This window comes from Dreissena polymorpha, chromosome 4 (genome assembly GCF_020536995.1).
Source record: "Dreissena polymorpha isolate Duluth1 chromosome 4, UMN_Dpol_1.0, whole genome shotgun sequence".
Lineage (NCBI taxonomy): Eukaryota > Metazoa > Mollusca > Bivalvia > Myida > Dreissenidae > Dreissena > Dreissena polymorpha.
Genome location: NC_068358.1, coordinates 71314123 through 71333830, shown reverse-complemented (window position 1 = coordinate 71333830; position 19708 = coordinate 71314123). Strand labels below are relative to the sequence as shown.

Here is a 19708-nt window from a genome sequence, read left to right as displayed (position 1 = left end):
AAATGTCAAATGTCTGCAGTAAAAAGTTTTAATCAATTTCAGTTCCAATTTTAAATTATAAGTTGTTTTTCTCTCAAAATTTGCAAAACATTAAATAAAACTTCACAATGCACAAACTGTTCGAACAGAAGATTTCTGAAAGTGGGCCATTTGTATAAATGATCAAAACCAAATGATAAAAAATATAATAATTCTATTACATCATTGAATCTGTCTGAAAGTGGGCCATATTTTCAAATAATAAAAACAAGATGATCAAAAAAGTATTGTTCATTGTTTGCTAACAATCTTGAATGAACAATACAATATATGTGCAGGTACGTATTTAATACATGACAGCTGAAATTAGCTGCTTTTTTGTTGTTGAATTTGTTTCTCAGATTTCAAAGAAGCATTTGATCAAGTTAAGTATTCTCTGTATAGAAGCCCTGTCAGATACATAAAGGCATACAACTAGTACAGACAGTTTACTTTGTCACAAATGGAACAATGGGCTGCAATTAAATTATTCTTTTACTGTAAAATAGCTTTTAAAAGATGACAAATTGCTCTTAAAGTTATTCTGTCCTATACCCTGTGATTTATTGATGTTGTGGATAAAAACATTAAATTTTGACCCCAAATTCTTAGCCCCAGAATAACACATCATGACTCATACAAAAAAATGATATTCTTAAAAATGAATATCTGATGCACCACTATTAAGTTATTAACTAGCATATTACATGTTTAAAATGATATGTGGACTACACATAAAATAACAACAAAGGATACAGTCTTGGACATAACCCACTTGATCAACGTCGAGTGATTTTTGCATTGGTCGAGTGAAAATTCCAAGCCAGTAGCCCGATCGGTCGAGAGCAATTTTTTGTGTCCGAACTTAGTAACAAGTCCGAAATAAATTCATATAGACGCTTATTCAAAACTGCATTTGTTACTTCCCTTGAGCACTCATTAGGGGTGGCGAAATCAAATGTCCGAGTTGCCCGAGTCGTACATTTGCTTGTCTGGGCAACTGATTTTTTTCAATTAAGTTGTCCATGGACAACAAGTTTTTTAAAAGTCGGGTCCAGGTATACAAAAAAAAACATTGTATTAAAGCCGTAATTAAGTTTTACAAAATCGGATGTTGACATGCGAATACATTGTCAGTGCTATTTGCGGAGCAATCAAGCTAAAATACGGGCACTCTCCTGCGCAGTGATCTCCCTTATTCTATAAGAGACCAGGAGCATGCTGCATTTTAAACATTCGGCCCGACTGTTAGACAGTGTACAGACTGGTTTCTTTATTTTTACAATCCGACGGAAATAAAAAGTATCAAAGTAAGATAATCAAAACACGGTCTACCTTGTTATTTAAGACGACTTTAATGGTAAAAATGGAACATTTCATTTTTTTAAATCTTCAACAACGGAGCAGAAACCCGAAGCTTTGAGCAGTCCACCTCCCCCCAAAAAATAAGAAAGATTATGATAAAAAATATGATGTAAGTAAACGCACCAGAACTTTTCAAGAAACTTGGCTCACAGATTTACTTATGTTCAACACATGTTTTAATAACACTAGCTTTGCAATTTAAAAGTTTTAGAAAGTCTTTATATTGTTTATAATATACTGCTATAATGAATGTACTATTGAAATACAACTATATACACAACTAGCAAATCATACTCATTTTGGTATAGTCCACATTGTTTTACATTAATCAATAAATGCGTTTATAATTTATTAAACATTAACGTAAGTGTAGTTCAGCAACGGACAAGTTAAATTTCCTAAATGGTTGTCCGTGGACAAGTATAGTTTTTTGAGATTTCGCCACCCCTGCTCATTGATAAGACGCTTATCGAACAATGTTGTAAGTCAATCTCACGAGACGCTATAACTTTTATTGTTACTGGATGGAGAACTCGCCGTGATACATTTATTTTAATGTCTTTTCTGTGTAATTTTGAGGGCGCAACACACGAACATCAACGTCAAAATGAGAATTAAGGTTGCAACAAAAATATGAACAGTAAATGAAACGAAACTTCCAACAGTCATGGAAAAATAATCGGTCATGGCTTCGTTTTGATGTCTCCAAGTATTGGGGACTTTGATTCTTAGCCTACATTGCTGACTGGCTGGTAAGTACATTCCATACTTAATGTAAAAAACAACAACATGCAATTAAATATCATGCACTAACTTGCAGGTATAATTTTTAACAGATAAAATTAATCTGTCAAGGAACGAACCCTGCCTTTTATTCAAATGTGTTCTCATACTGCATTTTAGATGCTAATTCAATCAGCGACAAACCAGATGTGGCTTAGGTAATGAAACTACTGCTACAAATGTCTTTTAAGTTTAAGAAGACTCAAAAAAGGGCAGAAAAGTTACCTTTGTGTTCTACTTCTTATGCACAGGTATTATTGCTAGTTTGAGATTGCATTTACTTTATTCAGAGATATTTGAGAGGAAAATTTATATCATGTTATAACATTGTTTTTTCAGGCCGCCTTTAAGAGCATACCTGACATGTCAGACCTGGATGACGGTGACTGAGACAATGACCATGATGGAATTGAGATGTCTGGAGACCTTGTATTAATTATTTTGTCAGACATTTACTGTGAATAAAAACAAAATCAAGTTTTTTTTTTGTTTTATCTTAATTATGCTATGTTTTTTTCAATACAAACATAGTTACAAATGTAAAATAATTATAGCTTTTATTTCAGGCTAGTTAAAATTGATTCTGGCTAGTGAAATTTCCATGCTGGTAGCCCAATTGGGCTAGTGCTTAAAAAAAAATAATGACAAGACTGAGGATGTATTTCAATTATTGTTTAACATGACTGTTTATTTTATTTAAATGTTATACAATCTTCAAACTCGTATAAGCAGTCATATTAACAAGAAAATCAGCTCAAATGTTTATTTAAGAAACCTACGTAATGTGAGCAGCCTTGTCATTCCATAAAGTTATTAAGCAACTGTCAATTAGCATAATGTTTATTTGTTTTATCAGCAGCAAATTATTTTCATGGTGCTTCATTGGCATGATTCAGCTGCAGTGGCAGAGGTCATTTCTAATTCATTGAAATGCGCTAATTTAATGTGCATGCTAATCTAAATGGACTGAGCAAGGCTCCATTTGTTACAATCATTAGATAATTTGTCATCGGTGAGCTTGTAAAAATAAACAGATGCAGGCCACCAGTTGCCACTGAATTATTATCTACGAATGTTCATGAGCACCTCAGACTCAGTGATGCTCCTTTAAAATACTGTTTGAACACTTTGGCTCACAAAAGATGCTCAAAGCCCCCAATAGAAATCGTAAACATTATGAAGTCCTGCATTTTTGTCCCAAAAAAAAATAATAATTTAGCCTCACTGATACAATGCAAACATCACAATGTCAAGGGATTCAATATGGTTTATAAACTTAAAAGTATTTAATGGCTTATAATTTGCTGCATATATACTGAAGAATGTTTAGCTAAGCCATTTTCTTATTAATTATTCTACAATTATGATTTGGTTCTATTCATGAAATGAACTATTTGCCTTCATGTCGACCAATTAATATTTAATTAATATTTGGCAGAATATCATTATTATCTGATATCCATTTTTATATATTACAAATATCCCATCAATTTCTCTTAGCCAGATAGCATCATTCAACAGTTCTCTTTCGCCTATCAGGGAACATCTGTGATATTGGTTGCCTGGTTATCAGTGAAATCATTATCATTATCATCCTTCCAAGCACCTGTCCCTCATATTATTGGCAACTATTGATACTGTGGGCTTCAAACATAGGGTAATACATTACCTCATGGATCATTAATTATCATCTCATGTTTTTTACCAATATATGTAAAACAGTGACTGAGTGAGTAACACCAGATTGGTACTGAATATCTGGTTATTTTTTCCTCTTTGTGTTGTTTTGTTATTGTTTTTTGTTTGTGATTTGCCAACTTTTTTCGTACACCATCATGTGATATTTCAACATGTGCAATCTCTAACACTTCACTTAAAGATTTTGGAGATATGATGCTAAAACTTTAATAACTTAATATGAATAGGAAGAGTGTGCAAACTTGTTACAAATTATTCTGGGTGTAAATCAGATTAACACAAGCTAATGGTAACAGTTTAACATTCCTGAAAAAGTCATATGCTTGCTAATATAAAGTGATAATCCATTCACAGCAACAAATATTGCACAAGCCTGCAGAGTGTTGAAAAATCTGCTATCATGGGGCATAGTTCAAGAGAGCGTTAATTTGATTTCCACATTTGTCTTTGACAAGGCTGCCCTCTGGTGCCATTGTTGTTTATAAAACAATCGTAGGGAGCAACAATACAAATGACCATTTGTTTGCACAATCTTTACTCTTTCATTCCCACAACTTTCAAATAAAAGAAGAATACTTTTAATGAATTTCCCAAACACTGGAAATGAAAAGTGATAATACAAATGCAACACTCTTAAAGGGCATTCAATACAAAATTAACACAGGGCCAGTATTGTACATCTACGCTAATTCCTTAATTCAACGACTTAATTGGAGTTCAATTCTATCAGCAAATATTTGTCTTCAACACACCAAGTGCAAAGATGTGATACAAAGATATGGAGTCCAATTGACACCACAATGACAATCCAGAGTCTTAAAATAGTGTAAATAAAACCCATGAGAGCCGGCTGTAAATGAAAGAGGAACCCATACTGGTCATCTTCCATTGAAACTGGACAGTCTCATGTGCATGCAAAATAGCATAATCTGAATGGTACTGAAGTCTGTATAAAAGAAGCACCTGACTGTTCAGATCTAGCATGGACACGGTTTGGAAAGGTCATAAAAATAAACTGCAATTATGAGTGATATACTACAGAACATCAGTTGAAAACTGCTTTAACAATGACCATGGCTTAGACTGCTTGCCATGCTCTATAACCATTATTGGTACATTAGAAGCAGCCAGCAATATTGATATTCAAATCCTTTGAGTATGCCTGCCAGATGATGTGGTGGTATGCTAGTCATCCATCATCCCTCACACTGACCAAGACACACAGATATAATCTCTAATTGTGCACTAAAGTCACTGAACAGAGAGTCGGAGATTTGATTAATGAATGTTCCTTTTGTACTCTTTTCTTGAGAATAATCAAACACTAGTTAAGGCTTGTGGCTCTCTATGACCACTGGTTGGTCCTCATTGTAATAAGCTTGAATATTAATAACAGAGTATGGATATTGAAGACAAGAACATATGCTCCTTATGAAATAATGTTAGTTTCAAATAAGAGTGGTAAACATGAATACTAGTAATGTAATTTACAAGTTTCAAAACGCATAGATCAATTGCTTGTTAACATTATTTTATTATTTTGTTTTAATTATACTTGTTTGCATTTATTTCTCTGCTTTAAAATATTAAAAGTATTTTGACTGACAGTTCGGTTTTTTTTTTGGTCAATAATGAATACATTAAAGTAAAAAAAAAAGCAACATATGTGAATAAAATCTGGTTATTAAATTCTGTAATTACAAAATGAATTTGGAAAAAGGTCATCATAGTTGAAAAGACACCAATATAATCAAGAGCAGAAAATTGGAATTCACACAGGGTTAAAAATTCAAATCTACAGGTCTCCCATCTGTTATGGTCCCTAAATAATCCCCTGTAGCACAAGCAAAAGCAAAGGGGTCATGTTTTCGTCCAAGGATAAAAAGGTAACATGGACTGGGATTGAAATGAAACTCATTAAATTAAAATTTTAATTGCTAGAAACCACAGAACACAACTTAAACGGGATATCAATATCAGAGAAGGGAGCAAAATGGATTCAAAATGCCTGTGGTGACAATATAAGAGAAAACTAATTGAGTCGCATCATGTGAAAATGGGTCTTATGCCATTAAATGATATTCATGAGTGTTACTCTAATTAAATGCTATATTTAAGTTTATAAAGCCCAATAAATCTTGAAATTGGTAATCCTTGAAATTACCACGAAGTCTTGACTAGGTTCAATGTATTCAAGAATTGAATACCGAGAATAATTAATATAAACAGACTGCATAGCCATCTATTGTTTTCACTGTACTGTACATTTGTTCCCCATTAACAACAAGACTTTTATTGATAATAAATCAACATAGATACCCCAGGTGTAGCAACTTCAAAGTCATAAAGCAGCAGCCTAACCAAAGTATAACACACTGATGCTATTAGCATGAGGATGCTAATTAACAAGGTAGCAGCACAATTGCTATCATAAATCATCAACACTTTGCAATAGGGGTATCTCATTATGCACAGCTATCGATAATAGATGGTTAATGACCGCTGCAACTAACATGCTGAAACATGTATGTCTACATGAGCATATTTTACAAGCACTCAAAGATGATTGCTTAGAAAATTAAGATATTCCAATATCTTTGTTCACGAATTTCTATAGTTATTTCTTTCTTTAGATTTGCAACAGTAAGTATGAAACAAGTTTAATATTATTAAAATTTTACATATGTGATTGTTTAAATTGTTACATGTGGTATTTTCTTAAATAAAAAAATTATTGGATGTAAAGAAATCTATGAACAGAGTTATCAATTTCTCTTTATACTGAGTGATATAATATGTCAGATGACTCAAATCAGTACATTACACATATTTCATTTGTTTTAAGGAGGTCCTTTTAAGTAAACAGTCAAGGAACAATAAAATTAATCGTCTAAATTTATCTAACAGTATTATTATATGTCAATTGTCCACTTACATTTCTATATTCCATTTTATATCTTAAAGCATTCCTAATTACATACACAGGTAGTGCCCTATTGATAAGGTTATCACATTTACAGTATCAAAATGTATAACAAAATTATATATATTTACTCCAAATGATCCAGATGAATCCTTGTTGCACCATGGTTCCGTTGCAATACATCAACAGGTCACAACATTCACACATCAAAATGTTTGCATCCACACCAAAGCCCCAGAAAACAATACATAAACAACAGCAACAATGCTGCTGAATCCAAAATGCCAATATGTCAATATTTTTAACCCAGTTCAGAATCACCACTTCATTTTACAATAGTTCTAGTCACTCTGTTGTTGACAAGAATCAAACATGCAATATGTCCCTGTACACAATACCAGCCACATAATTTCACATCATTTGGCAAACTTCAAAACTCAAATAAACAACATGCTTTATGATTGGTTTAACACCAAATAATCTATTTTGCAACAAACATCATGTGACTATAATGTAATCAATTGTAATCAATTAGCTCAAACACAACAGTCATGGTCACCAATTTACCAGGCCCCTGCTGAGACAATGGCCAACAATTATGATGTTCAAGGGATCAAAGGGTACACAGGGGCACTAATTATGCCCTTTTATGATTATGGTGTGAAAAAGATCAAAGACATATGTGGGGTAAAATCAGAAGTGCATAGTAGCTGTGGTAACATATTGCACACAAATTAAAAAAATCTCTTTGATATTTCATTTTCACACCTTACTTGTTTTGGAAAACAAGATAATTATGCTAAATAGGATAAAATGGTTATTCAGGATAAAAGTATAATTCATATAAAAGTCATTTATCAATAATCCATTCAAACTGTCAAAAGTGTTAATACTTCAGCTTATTATAGATCAGAACACTTATTAATTAAAATGCATTTTTGTCCCCTATAGGTTTCACCGGAGGGGACTTATGGTTTGTGCTCTGTGTGTCTGTCACACTTATCTGGATCCTGCGATAACTTTTAAAGGTCTTCATATTTTTTCATGAAATTGAAACATGGATAGATGGCAATATTGACATTATGCACGTCATTTTATTTTGGTCATATGTCAAAAATTCTGGTTGCTATGGCAACAATAAAAAATTAAAAATTCTGACACTGGTGGAGCCAGTAGGGGACATGTATTGTTTGGCAATAGTCTTGTTTTATTTGATGTGCTAAATGTTCATATCAGTGTATGAGTGCTAAACAATAGGTACAATAATTGCAATTAAAGACTTGACAGGAAAAATTGGATAGTTTGTTTTTCATACTAAAATAACCTGTTTAGATGTCAAACAAGCCCTCAAGTTTAGAGTGCCCATCCCATCATGATAATCCATTGGTGTACCAAACTAGAGGGGCAATCTATCAATCACTCTCAAGGGCCTGTTACATGATAAACAGATGAGACACCTGATTCTTTTATATCTTTTTTACATTCCATACCATTTAAAATCTGCTTATGATGCAAAATATTTTCAGCACAATTTCCATAAATCTCTAATCCTGCACCTGCCCAGTGTGACCCAGTATAGCCAACAGGTGTATCCGCTCCTGATAGACCCAGGCATGGTTTAAGATTGTTGGATAGGCGGATTGAAAGTTGGCCTGAAATTTATACCAATAATTTTCATCATGAAAATGTCACAGGCCCAGCAAACATAAAACATTGTCCACATTTGTAACAAGATATGATTAATATAATTAAAACTTATAATTGCCATGGTAAGTGGACGAGGCAGCTATTAAGATGTAATAGGGCCTCAGATGTTGCAATTAGTCTGCCCTTGGTGACTTTGGGCCTCAATAGGGACTGTGAGAGTCAACAAGACTTCCACATAACACTTGAAACTTCAGCTTCTATTAGATTCTATTAACTTGCAATATAATAGACACAACAAGGAGTACAGGAACCTATAATTGTCAAGTGAACATGATTTACAACCTTTTCGGAGACAAAATTTGACCACACACTGAATTGTTACGTTGTATTCTCCAGGGTAATAGAGGCATGGAAAACTGTTTTCAACTGATTATTTTGTTATCGTTTTGCAAAGAAAATGAAACATAACAAAAACATCCTTACAGGAATAAGAATTTCATTCATGTGCTATAAATGAGGAAAAGTCAAATAACACAGAATTTTGTTCTCACATTTAATGATTAACAAGGGCATATGTATTTTCCTTCTTCATGTAATTGATAGAATTTGATAACAAATTATGATAAACAATTATCAGATATACCACATTCATAAATAGAGTTATACAAACAGGATAATGTCAACATCAATGTGAACAAGTTAGCGTTCAAATTCATAATACTTACTTTTAAAGAATTTAAAATAATTTAAACTAGTATTAAAGGAATTAAAAATATTTATTCTTTTGAAGTAGCATACAAAGTTTATACAAATTTTGCCATCACTAATACTTTCAACAGAGGAAAGTTAATCAAAGGGAAGCTATCCTGATACAACCTGTCATTAAAAGGGGGCTTACTGTAACTGAAGTATTTGCTTTTGTTAAGTTGATGACTAAACCTATATATAAACTTCATGCTTGAAGTTTAAAATTGCATAATTTCATGCCGTTGAAGTAATTGTAAGTGTCCATTTTTGTGATAAAATGGTAAACATTTAGACATTAACATCCCCAAGAAGTAAACATTGAGAGTTCTAACTTCCTGTAAGGAAGTAAATAATCATCTATAAAACGGGCATTAACTTTACCAGAGAAACTTAAGGAGCTTCCACAAATACAAGCTAATGGTTTTATTCAAAGGGAACCTACAGATAATTGATTTTTCATTATTTTATGATCACTTGAGCACCCTGAAATTTTATGCAAAACAAAGTTCATTTTGTAGGACTTGCGAACATTTGACAGGGCAGGTGATTAAAAAAAAATGCAGCAGCAAAAGAGTCAGAACAAACATTGTCATTTATTTTGGCATACACCGTTTTACTAGATTCAAATACTATATTTATTGAAGAACACTCTTCAGACTGTCATATGTGACAGGATATTTTTCTTTGTGTACAAGAAGTCCATCAGGCTACAAAAAACAAGCTCTCCATGTCCATCAGAACATTAATTGCTGGCTAGCAACAATAGCCCAAGAAATAAGCCTGTCCTTTTCTGTGCTTCATTAGGCCAACATAAAAAGGAAACTTGATTCAATCCTACCCTGTATTTGGGACACAACAGGTAACAAACAAGGGGCATTTATCAAGACATTTTTAACAATATAAAGTGAATTCAACAACTTTGTTAATTTTGGCTCAGTATTATTATCCCCAACAGGTGCTTGTCATAATACCCTTCATACACACATGGGGACAACTAAAATAAATATGGATGTAAAATAAACTTGAAACTAACGTTTTGCATCGCATATCATAATAATTATAATACAATGCTTCAAGATCTTAGTTTAACTAATAAAGCTACCCAACAAATGGGGCATACTTAATTTACAGTAAATGTAGATTTCCATGGAACAGACATTTGGTCTGATAACCTATCAGACCTGCAGGGCCAAAATTAAATTTGAATGACCAATTTAATCATATGTATATCTTTATGTTAACTTTATAAGGGCATTTTTGTGATGTCTTCATGATACTGTATTTTTCTTTTTGTTGATAACCAAACACATATTACCTGTATATAATTTAACAATATATTTGAAACAATTATATTTTCATTAATACGATAAATAATTTTACTATAATAATTTGCCATATTGATGCAAAAAGGTACCATTTGCCTTCTAATTTCAATATCACATGGTGGTAGGTGTTGTCAGATTCTTAACGTATGACAAACACCCAGCATGTTGATTGTGTGCAGCATGTTTTTCAAAATCCACAAAAAAGACTTAGGTGGAAGTAAGGTGATGTCAAATTGTTGCAACTTGTCTCAGACTGTGAAACAAAACAACAGCATATCTGACCTTTATTAATAAATTAAAGTTTTAAAGGCTTTAATTCCAACCCTTAGTTACTGATGAACAGCAAACAGCATAAAACCTGAACAGACTGCGAGTTACTGGTTTTATGCTGGTTGCAAAAGCCATTTCACTTTGCTCTTTATGGTGGAAAGGGTTAAAAAAAAAACTTTTTCAAAGTCTGACTCTTTGTTTACACATATCAGACCCACTCAAAATGTTTAATCTTCTCAGTCGGACAGACATTTTTCTGGAAGTAAGTGGATTTTTTTTTTAAGAAAATAACAAATTTCAGTGAGTTTTGTTTTAAAGTACCGGTAAGTATGATTACCTATCTTTTTCTCATTTTTTTTTAGGGAGTCATGACAACAGCCCTCACTTAAGACACTTTTGAAATTGTTTTGAAACAAGTATTTGAGTGACTTGTACATTTGAACACGTTTTTTTTTCTATTTTGTAAATATAGTCATTTATAATTATTCACACATGGCATTTCATATGGTAATTTTACAGTAGAACAGCCATAATGCAATTGTGAAATTCGGACAAATAGGAGAAATACATTTGTTTAGAAAAAGTGGGGTTTCAAATCTAAACCTTTTGATAATAACAGTGCTGACATAATATTTCAGTTAGAATTTTGAAAATCAAGTTTGAAAACATCTAAATGGCAGTATCACCTTCTAGGAAAGCAAACTCTAACATGCCCTCACGTTGTTGTTGGCAGTCCCTTACATCCATCTTAAAATATCACTCAGAACAAATTTCTTCAATAGTATCTCATGGAACAAAGCGTAAGACAGTAACCAAATGCAGTCTTATAGTTTTAAAACAATGATGCTGTACACTACTGTAAGCATTTATGAGAAAAGCAGCTTTCTGGTTAGTAATGAAAACCAAATAAGGAACTTAAAAAATAAAGTGCCCCAAGGTGGCAGACTTTATCATAACTGACATAACCTTACTGAGCAGTGCTATTGATCAATCTCATATCTGTATCATTTTTAAGTGTATCCATTTAGAAATGTATTTACAAGATGAGTCTCATTTATATTTTTATTTTGTTATTCAAAATAAATATCATTTCATGAAGTCTTCTCTAAAACATTTATTAGAAATACTCTCAAACAAACTATTTAATGATGTTTCCGCTATGTGCCAATCACAAAGAAACCTCTATGGGCAGTTTCGGCATTGTCTAACTTACCCAGCCCCTATTCTCGTGTAATGATGAAACCAACGTCACCAACACGATTCCTATCTTAGGTTGAATCTAGAACTGTATTTTGGATGGAATATAATTACCCTTTGTCAGCCTCTGTTTCAATCCATTCCATAACAGTGGAACCATGTTTAAGAATCCTCAGTATCAACCCTTTGTAATTAACCTTTCACCTTCAGGCTAGCTCCAATCTAATGGTTACAGTTTCAGGGGACTAATCATTCCATCAGTAGATATTCAACTCCAATCCATGTCACACTATCTTTCCACCAGAATAACTAATTAGTATCAATGTTTTGTCTGCTGACAGCCAGAGTCAGTCGGATTTATTCCACCTCTGAAACAAAAAACCTCTGGCCTTCTGGAACGATATATTTCCAGCCATTGTCACAAATAACAAAATGACAGTCCTAACCTTTCTAGAGAAAAAAAATGCCATGAAATTCAATTCAAAACGGAATTATTTTTCTGCAAAGGTAGCTATCATATATGGTTTTAATGCACCTCATTGAAGTACTGACGGAATGTTCCCATTAAATGCACCTGTCTGTGCCAGGTGCCCCTCTCAACTTCCAATTAATAAATCAATAACAGTACCTGGGGCAGACCATGACCAGTCCTACTCACAAAAACATGATTCAACATCAAATTTTCATTTTAACATTTTCCAATAAAATCTCTAAGAAGTGACAATTTTATTGAATAAAGTAATTACCGTATTGCATGCACACTCATTCATTTAGATGGGAACAAAAGTGGATGAATCGATTGTCAAATGAATATTCATTTCATTGCCTGTAACAATATGGTACCTGATTATTTCCGGTTTTATGCATTTTATAGTCCCATTGTTTAACTTTATTGTGGATCAAATATTTTATGAAAAAGGGGATGGTTATCAGGAGGTGATCAGCAGTTTTACAAGGGATAATATTTTTATTTAACCATTATACGGCCATTACTTCTATGACAACCAATTATGAAACATCCCTAAACAGAATGGCTAATTACAGTAAAACTTAATAAAACCAATTATTATAATTATTATTTTCATGATTTTTTATATTATTATCAGCGATTCTTTTCCTTCTCATCCTAAACTACCCGTAAAAAGCACTTAAAAAATGAAGAAAAAACATTTCTGATTGCTGAATTTGCATGAATTTTGTTCCAAAACCTCATTATATGCAGGTTAACATAAAATGAGCACTGAAACTGAACATTTTATCAAAAAGGCATGGAAAGAAAAATTTTGATGGTTTTGTGCCAATGAGTACCAAGCAATTAAAAGACCCATTATTCCTTAATATCTGTAGATTTCTGTATTTTTATGCCCCCCCCCCCTTCGAAGAAGAGGGGGTTATTGCTTTGCACATGTTGGCCGGTCGGTCTGTCAGTCTGTCCACCAGGTGGTTTCAGGAAGATAACTCAAGAACGCTTGGGCCTAGGATCATGAAACTTAATAGGAACATTGATCATGATTCGCAGATGACCCTATTGATTTTGAGGTCACTAGGTCAAAGGTCAAGGTCACGGTGACTAGAAATGGTAAAATGGTTTTTGGATGATAACTCAAGAACGCATAGGCGGCCAACAGGGCGAATTCTGAACAATATAACTGAAGCAACTGGTCTGTAATCCTAAATCTATAATTATCAGTCCAATGAAACATCATCATTTGAGTAAAATAAAGTGGATCAGTAAAAATATTATCAGAATATGAGATTTTTTGTATATTTTGTATATTAAATATTGTGTTAATGTTTAATTTTGTTGATTAATATAAATATAAGCAGGACAGGGGAGGTAATACACTATTATATCTTTCTTATATACAGGGGAAACAAATGCAATAAGTTTCAATTTCATGTTTAATAAATAGAGGATATTTGTTCATGTCAGTGTGGGATCATTTGTTATTTTTTTCATTGTCCCTTGCTTGACATATTGCTTTTATATTTTGCATACTTGTTTACCAACATCACCCCAACCTATATTTCCCCCCCCCCAACCTCCCCCCCCCCAATTTTTTTTTTAACATCATCTAATAAATTACCACACCCCACATTATACCCCACTCTCACCCCCACCCCCCTTCCACCCCCCCCCAAAAAAAATAAATAAAAATCTTATAAATTACCACACCCCACATTATACCCCCTCTCACTCCCCCAACCCCACCCCCCCCCCCAAAAAAAAAAATTAAAAAATGTAAACATCTAATAAATTACCACACCCCACATTATACCCCCTCTCGCCCCCCCCCCCTACCCCCCCCCCCCACCCCCCAAAAAAAAAATTTTTTTTTTAAACATCTTATAAATTACCACACCCCACATTATACCCCCCCCCTCTCACTCCCCCTACCCCCCCCCCCATCCCCCCCCCCCCCAAAAAAAAAATTTTTTTTTTTTTTAAACATCTTATAAATTACCCCACCCCACATTATACCCCCCTCTCAACCCCCCACCTTTAACTTTATTTAAACTCGTTATTGTTAAAATAATTGTCAGCAATAAAAACTGTGTTTCATGTGAACTGCTAAAATATACTGTTATTCAGATTTATAAATAAGCCCAGCCTATATTTAAATGGTTATTGAGAACTATTCAACACTATTCAGCCTGCATTTCAATACACGCACATTTAGGAAGGAGACTGTGTACGGGTATTTCCCTCTCTAGGGCCCCAGTGTCTGGTCAGCTACTGTGATTAGACAAAATGTGCCAACTTAACTGACCCCAAAGCCCTTAGTATTTATCTACCCATTACATCACAGGTTAACCAGCACCTGTCAGTTAATTAAATCATTCAAGTATTGCTCAGCTTAAACATGCTACATAAACACTTGGCATACCTGTACATTAATCAGTTGATAAGATCAAGATTTCTTTAAAATGTAGCACCATTTTGTATAAACAGCAACAGTAAATAGATACAACCAAGATGACAACATAGGTTGTAGGGGCTGTTTTCAGGTCAGGTCCTAACTGACACATAACAAGTTGACATGTTTATTTTGTAAACAATCATGAAAATGAAATGAACCATGTACCAGGCATTTGCATATTTAAATGTTGTATGCAAATTTTCAAGCATCTTTAGACTGTAAAAATAGACCTTTATACACTTCATTTAATTTTAGACTTCATCACAAAAGAGTTGAATACAGCCTTGAACACCTTTATTTTTGGAAATTAATAAAGAACTTAGTTCAGTGATTCCTGTTAAGTGGCTATGAAAGTCCAGCCAAGCAAATCTTATGAAAGTTTTAATTGAAAAAAGGGAAACAAGTATTATATATTTTAAATGTACATGTATTTCATTAGAGGTACATGTATTAACCCATTTATTATGCTGATTTTCCTTTGTCTACAAAAGCACACAAATGTCAAGCAGTTTTATCAAATGTAAACTCGAAATTGATGCAAAAAAAAAGGAACTAATAATTGATCTATTTCTACCCAAACACAGTGCTAATACACTTGGCTAGAGTAAGGAATATTTGTATGCAGTTTTCCACAACATTGCTTACCAAAACTATGAAAGACGTTGTTGTTCAACGGCAGAAAAAGATTTCGTTGAATCATGACTACAATGCCCTTGCAACGGGCCTTGACCAAAGGTCAAGGTGACCAAAGTGGGTCATGTATGTTGCCGCGATAGTGTGTCACAGCAGTGGGCTTGATGTCAGATGTCAGTCATCTGAAAAAGAACACAATCATATGTATAATGTTTAAATGTATTTTCACTTACTTAGATTTTACTTTAATTCTGTTTGCCCCTTCCCAATGGTGACTTAAATTTTACCCAGACAACAAAAAATATCTGAAGTTCTGGCCAGAGCAGGTGCCCCATTTGCAGATTTATTTTGCAGTGGTTTCCCGGCAGGACGCCACAAAGACTGTGTCAATGCATGATGTATTTAAAAAAATTGCATGCACGATATCATTTGTTACTAACTTGTATTATGTTAAGTTGATTGGCATGTGCATGTGGGAAATTATTAAATCACCGAGAGCGTTTTTTCCCACAAAATATAACAAAAGCTATAATATATTAGCACTCTTCAAAGAGAAAAGTAATGTCTAGGTGAAAACATTAAAATAAAGGTACAACAAATCAAGTGAGGTTACCTAATTTTGTAAGCTGGTAGCATTGCAGGGCGAGTTGCTTGTAATATATTTGTACATCCCCGCTTTGTTTTCAAGAAATTCGCTAAGGCAGTTCAGTTTACAAAATGAAGTTTCATTCAGGTTTGAACAACAAAAAAATCTGCCACAATCATGGAAAGTCTCTCTGTGAAGCTCCAAGTTGTCTAAATCTGAAATATTTAACAATTAAAATTGTAGTTCGAAATTGAGAAGCATCCAATCGGTCAATATTTTAAGTTGTGAAAAATCTTTCATTGAGGAAAGGGTAGGTGTTAGTCCTTAAGACATGCATAATTACTGATAATGTGAATTCTGTGATATAGCCCAAAGAACTGTGATCAGCATCAGTTCATCTTACTTTTACTCAATAACCAAATCACCATTCGTGTGCAATATCATCATTTTATGCTAAGTTTCATATTTTGCTCACAGGAAACTTTAGTTTCCTGTAATAGTGTTTTTTAATAGTGGTAGTGGTAGATTATTAGATAGCCATGCAGGTTCTTATCGATGTGATATTTACGATCTTGTTTATACATTTTTATCTTGTTTATGTTTAACTACCCGGAACTTGATGTAAATATTGTGTTAATGGAGCACATTTAATGTACAATATTAATGCAAACTGGCGGCAAAATTGGTCTTAGAACAACAACACAATATATGGTGGTTTTCGTTCTGCCGGAAAAGAAACATTGGCGTGTGCAACCCCTGTGAACTACTCAATTCAAAACAACTTACAATCCTCAATTATTTTGTTGGCTTTTTTTGAAGCGCAGACGAAAAATTTATCTCGTGCATTAACACATGTCGCTTACATCATTGACACACAAAAAGGGGTATCATCTGCTTTGTTGAGCTTCTAAATATATGTAAGGGGTTATCTTACCATTTTTTATTCAAGGAAAATACAATCCAGTAATGTTTGTACATGCTCAAAACGAAAGTCCAGTTGTGCATACACACACCATTCCAGTGACAGTAAACAATACACAATTTCTCTTTAAAATCCAGCAATCAGCATCCTTGATAACCCACACGGAGGCATATTCAAATGATATTGCCTTCTTACAGTTCCAACTTTCACTTTATCTCGATCTAAAAATCCACAACACAAGTTTTCAAATAAGTAATTTAAACCATCCAATTCGTATTTTCTGCCTCCCATGTACACACAATTTCCCCAGCATAAACACATCAATTTCGATAAATTTGGACAACTGGCCGTCAAGACGTGGGGCTCCCGAAGGGGCTAGGGAATATCTAATCCCTAATTATGGGGCTATTTACTCTAGCTGTCAAAGATGGGGAGACTGGCGGATCGAACAATAGCTTGACTCAAAGTGTTGGCAGGGATTTGCTCTATTGTGAAGCTATCAAGGTATCTTGTCAGGCATACCACCTCTATTTAAACAAGTGTAGGTTTTATTTTAAGAATTATTTTAAAAGTCATATAGAAGGCCAAGAATATGAATGGCATAAAATTTCGCTAATGGATTTGTTTCACTTACAGTTTTCATGTCATTCTCTTCAAGAATTCTATTTATTTCACATTTACTAATTAACATAACATTTTCATCCATATTTAGCGTATTACATGTACATAGGCCATCACTTTGTTATTTGCTTAAGATTCACTTTTTTTAACTCACTAAATTCCTAATGAATTTTCATATTGTATTTGCTATATCACTTACTTCTTTCTTTTCTATATTACTTACTCCTTCACTTATAACTTCCCCACTCGACCCTTCACTCCATCACTCCCTACCAACATCCGTTCCTAACTAATGCCTCAGTCACAAATAATCCCTTCGCTGGCAGATGCATCGGATCTCCAGGCATCGGGAAGACTGGACATGTCCAAGCCATCCGCTGTCCGATGAGTGACACAGTTTAATAACTCATTCAGAAATAGAGACCGATCACTGTCCAATCAGCAGACGATTTTACGATCATAGGGCTGGCGCCGGGTCGATGATCACACCGTCACCGGGTTATTTTGTAGCATCGGGGGGCATCCGGAGTAATTTTAAGTCTCGTTAGAAATTTTACCCAACATTGATGCCCGGGAAGGAATCAAGTTGAGATCGAAAGAAGATCGGACAATTAATGCACGGTTATCGCCCAGCAGTCGCCCAACATCGGATTCGTTGTATGTGTATCATGGCAAGCTCTGTTTGGCTTCTGCCAAGCATCCTGTGGAGGCCAACAGACAGTTGCCGGCCAATGTATATTTCCCTGGGAAATACCTTAATTTTTGTTGATACACATACAATGAATCCGTTAAATCGCAGCGCAATAACCGGGCATTCATCATCTGATCGCTCTTCGATCTCAATTCAAATTCATCCCAAGCCCATCGTCGGGTAAAATTGAAAGTGAGACTAAAAATTAATAAGGATGCCGCCTGATGCTACAAAATTACCCGGTGTCCGTGCAATCATCAGCCGGGCGCCAGCCCGATGAGCGTAAAAATACGTCGTCCGCTGATTGGACTGTGATCGGTCTCTATTTGTGACAGAGATATTAGTCACTAATTTAATACCAAACTCCATCAATCAATCCCTTTTTATCCCATTCGCCCTCAAACTCCATCTCTCACTCCTATACTGCATCTTTCACATCATCCCTTATACTCTATCACTCACTTTCTTCATAATTCCATCACTTTCTCCCTTACTCCATCCCTTACTCCCAAACTACCTACCTATCTCCTTTACTCACTCACTTCTTAACTCCACCACTAGCTCACTAAATCTAACAGTCACTCACCAGTCACTCACTCCCTTACTCCATATTTCACTTCATCACTCACTTTCTTCCTTACTCCATTCCCCTCTCCCTAAATCCATCCTTCAATACCACTCCCTTACTCATTTCACTCAAAAACCTCATTAAATCCATCACTCCGCCACTCTTTACCAAACTCTGTAACTTCCTTTCTCAACAATGCACTCTAACTTTATCACTCACACACACTCTCAAACTCCATAACTCATTTCCTCCCTAACTCCATCATTCTTTCCCTCTCTCATTCACTTCATCACTTACTAAGTCAATCAAAATCTCTCCTAAGTCAATCACATCTCGTTCTTTAACTCAATCACATTCCTTATCAATTATCATCTTATTGGTCATCAACTCTTTTCCTCACTCAATCACTTACTCTTAAACTCGTGCAGTTATTCATTTACTTATTGCTCCTTCCCCTCTGCGTCCTTTTCTCTTAACCCATTTAAGCCTAGTGGACTCTCCCATCCTTCTAAATTGGATCAATTAATTTCCAAAATTAGGGATGTCTAGGATATGTATTTCTTTCATTAGAATATTTCTTACAGAAATTCCTCTAAGCAAACAGCGCAGACCCTGATGAGACGCTGCATCATGCAGCGTCTCATCTGGGTCTACGCTGTTTGCAAAGGCCTTTTTTTCTAGACGCTAGGCATAAATGGGTTAATAATGATTATGAACAGGCACCAGTCTAGTGTTCAAGAAAGCTTTTTGAAGCTCCCTAATTGTGCATCATTGTTTGGAGATCCCTAAACAA

The 19708-nt window shown here is 34.3% G+C and overlaps 2 protein-coding genes across 6 annotated transcripts in view; one reads left to right on the top strand and one right to left on the bottom strand.

Annotated features, from left to right (window-relative positions):
- Positions 1-17387, bottom strand: part of LOC127877002 (uncharacterized) — a 34551-nt gene extending 17164 nt beyond the window's left edge. Inside the window, exons 1-3 of one of the 4 annotated variants that reach the window (XM_052422570.1) lie at positions 17048-17387; positions 16141-16328; positions 15540-15709 (exon numbers count right to left, since the gene is read on the bottom strand). In XM_052422570.1, the coding sequence (XP_052278530.1) occupies positions 15540-15594 (55 nt within the window). In that variant the 5' untranslated portion in view covers positions 15595-15709; positions 16141-16328; positions 17048-17387. Of the gene's footprint in view, positions 1-11462; positions 11659-15539; positions 15710-16140; positions 16329-16899; positions 16973-17047 lie in introns of those variants that run through there. The other 3 variants (XM_052422571.1, XM_052422572.1, XM_052422568.1) reach the window with 3 other exon arrangements.
- The window catches only part of LOC127877003 (39S ribosomal protein L28, mitochondrial-like), an 82130-nt gene that overhangs the window by 42921 nt on the left and 19501 nt on the right, over positions 1-19708 (top strand). The gene's annotated exons all lie outside the window — the stretch shown is intronic.